Source organism: Hordeum vulgare, chromosome 4H (genome assembly GCF_904849725.1).
Source record: "Hordeum vulgare subsp. vulgare chromosome 4H, MorexV3_pseudomolecules_assembly, whole genome shotgun sequence".
Classification (NCBI taxonomy): Eukaryota; Viridiplantae; Streptophyta; class Magnoliopsida; order Poales; family Poaceae; genus Hordeum; species Hordeum vulgare.
In genome coordinates, this window is record NC_058521.1 from 331,004,775 (window position 1) to 331,007,819 (window position 3,045).

Here is a 3,045-nt window from a genome sequence, read left to right on the forward strand (position 1 = left end):
TTTTAAATCCAAAAACCAAAAAGATTTTGCCGATGTCATATGTTTAATGTGACAAGATGAACGGTTATGAAAACATGTGAACCATGTTGCCTCGTGTCACACAGGTGAGCGTTATCATTTAGGTTGATCTAAAACCGGGCGATAGCCTCTAATCTAAAAAATAAAAAATAAAAAAGTAGAGTCCTAGTCCTCCTCAATTAGTTTCCCACGGCCTTATGAGGCAAAGATACCATTCAACATTGTTGTTTCCTTTTGTGTGAACTGTCCTTGTATAAACATAAACTGATGTATACACAACCAATAGTATACGTATTCTTGAGCACCAATTTCCCTCACCTCCCACCATGCACACTAATCTTCACAAATTATAGCATGACCTATAAAAAACGATGAAGAGCAGAACAAAACAAGAATCACCCAAGGGAGATAACCAAGAAAGAGGCAAAAGTAATTTGCACCCACCTAAGTTACCTACCAAATCAAGACCCCAAGAAACTGCACCGATCGTTTCTCTTCTTCTACCACCCGTTCTTCAACTGCGTGTGGACACTTCAATCGACCAACTGATAGGAAGAGATGCATTTGACATGCATGCATGCATGCATGAAATTTCCTCTCTTTTTTTCCTTTTTTTTTCTCTTTGCACGCATGCACGTACGAACTGATTGGTACTCGTACGGCTTAGGTGCTGCTCACTCCTCGAGTACCGGCGACGACGGCCGGTAGAGGTCGTAGGGCGCCCAGAGGTAGTCAACGGTGCACGGCCGCCGGGCATCGAGTCGGTGCCACGGCTTTCCCTTGCCGCTCCAGTGCAGCAGGCTGATGGGACCCGGATGCAGGCCCCGGCACCGCCCTTTGACATTGTCGCCGCCGAGCCCGTGCTGGTTCCATCGGTGGTCCACGGCCTGGATGTCCCCAGCAAGCACTAGAAGGAAGGGCGGCAGAGAGCCGAGGTGGTAGATCCTCTTCTGCTTCTGCACGGCCATCCACCCTTCCACCCGCCTCGTGTAACCGCCGGTGCGCCACTGGTCCACGTCCATCACCATCACGCCGGTGTTGAAGTAGCAGGGGCGCCGCCCGTGGAACGTCCCGCTGAGCGCCGGGTCCATCCAAAATGTGTCCGTGAAGTAGTTGGTGAAGTTGGTGTGGCAGTACTCGGGTGCGCCCACCACATGTCCCGCGAGGTGCACGGAGAAGAGCGTGCGGATGTCGTCGACGACGATCACATCGGAGTCGAGGTAGATTACCCGGCGCACGTCCGGGGGAAGCGTGTCGGCAAGGTAGATGCGCGCGTAGTTGAGTGGCTGGTCTAGCGCGTGGCGGATGGACCGGGAGATACGTCCCCGGACGCGCGATGGATCGAATCGGTACACGCGGAGGTCGAGGTAAGGGAAGGTCACACGCAGCATGGCGACGAGGTCACCGTCCATCCGGGCGGCCAGGAAGTGAAACACGACGTTCTCTGGGCACGCTGTGTGCTGCAGGATGGAGAGCACGCCCGCCATGGTGCCGCGGAGGTAGTTAGCGTCCAACGTCATGGCGACGTTCACCTTGTCACCGCCGGCGCACTCGGCGCCGTTGCGGAAGGCGGGCGCCTCGCGAAACATGGGGACAGAATCCAACGGCTGCCGGATCATCATGGCGGGGTCGACGCGGACGGCGGTCGCCGCGTCTCTGAGCAGGAGGAGGAGCGCAATGACGATGACGCAGCCGTTTGAAAGCATCGTGTGGGTACGGCTGGCAGAGCGGGCTAGACAATTGAACGGTAGCCGAGTGGTTGTCGCCGGCAAGGCTAACCAATGATGACAACGGCGGCGGCACGGAAGAGGGCAAGGAGAAGGTGGCCACCCTGGTCCCTGGCAATGATAGGGACGGGGTTACGAAGGGAGGGGGGCCACCATCAGAACGGTGGAGAAAGGAGAGTGTAAGGTGAAGAGGAGAGGGGACAAACATGGTGGCAATGGATGGGGGCGGTGGGCGGCTAGGAGGGAAGGTAGGACCGTAGGAGCACAAACAAGAAGGCGGTGGCAGCAATAAGATAGCTCTCCTATCTATAATTGGATCATTTCCATGCATTTTGTGTTGACATGAAATAATATGGATTGGCTTTCAGTTGACTCCAAATTAATGATCTACCAAGCTTACTGTCTGATTACAAAGACGCCCAACATAATTAATTAAGGACAGTAAAACCGAGGCTAAAGCAAGCATTCTGAGTGATTTGCATCTCTCACCATGCGTTTTTTGCAATCAAACCATTTGTTGCCGTCGGATGCGGTATCTGTAGATATCTGTACCACATTTGTAAAATACTGGCCCAACTATCCTATGGGATGCTTCTCCGGAGGCCGAAACTGTTAAGAATAGATTAAGTTAATTCTTAGATAGGTTACTTAGTCCTCAAGCAACCATGCACTTCCTTGACTCTCAAGGAAACTATGTAATAACTTGGCCCTTAAGTAACTTCAAGTTTACTTGACTCCCAAGCAACATGTGTACTTCCGCCCGGGTATAAATACCCCATTGCTATCATCAATAAAGACTAATGAATCATCTTTCATTCATCTCTCTCATTCTTTACTTTCTACTTCAAACACGTTATCACGCACTTTGCTCTCCGATCTTTCGATTTGGCCGGACAGGAGAAGAGAAGAACAAGGATGAACAGGGGACGTCAACCTCCATCCATTCAAAGATCATCATCGAATCAGAATGGAGAGATCAAACACAAAAGAAGAATTTGATTGATCATACTCCAAACAGAAACTAGAAACTGGTCATGTTTTTTTCAATCAAGTAACCACATCGGATTGAACCTTGTTTTTATCTTTAATGGCCAGGGAATTGGACAATGCTCGCATCTTTTCATGGACCAAGGCATCATCAGAATAGAAAAAGGCGGACAGAAAAAGCTAGAACATTGCATTGGCATCCATGATTAATGGATTGAAAAATAAATCCATACCAAGAACTTTTTTTCTTTCCAAGCAGCGGCCAATGCGACTTGACGACACCCATGATGTTAAGACGATGATATCAAGGGGC

The 3,045-nt window shown here is 50.2% G+C and overlaps 1 protein-coding gene across 1 annotated transcript; it reads right to left on the reverse strand.

The window, feature by feature from the left end:
* Positions 1 to 355: 355 nt before the first annotated feature.
* Positions 356 to 1,901, reverse strand: LOC123446454 (probable galacturonosyltransferase-like 4). Its single transcript, XM_045123049.1, has one exon. The coding sequence runs from the start codon at positions 1,722 to 1,724 to the stop codon at positions 693 to 695; it is 1,032 nt and encodes a 343-aa protein (XP_044978984.1). The 5' UTR covers positions 1,725 to 1,901; the 3' UTR covers positions 356 to 692.
* Positions 1,902 to 3,045: the final 1,144 nt, after the last annotated feature.

What these genes read in the sequence shown, in the direction of transcription:
- LOC123446454 (XM_045123049.1), bottom strand. Translation starts at nt 1,724, where the DNA reads ATGCTTTCAAACGGCTGCGTCATCGTCATTGCGCTCCTCCTCCTGCTC.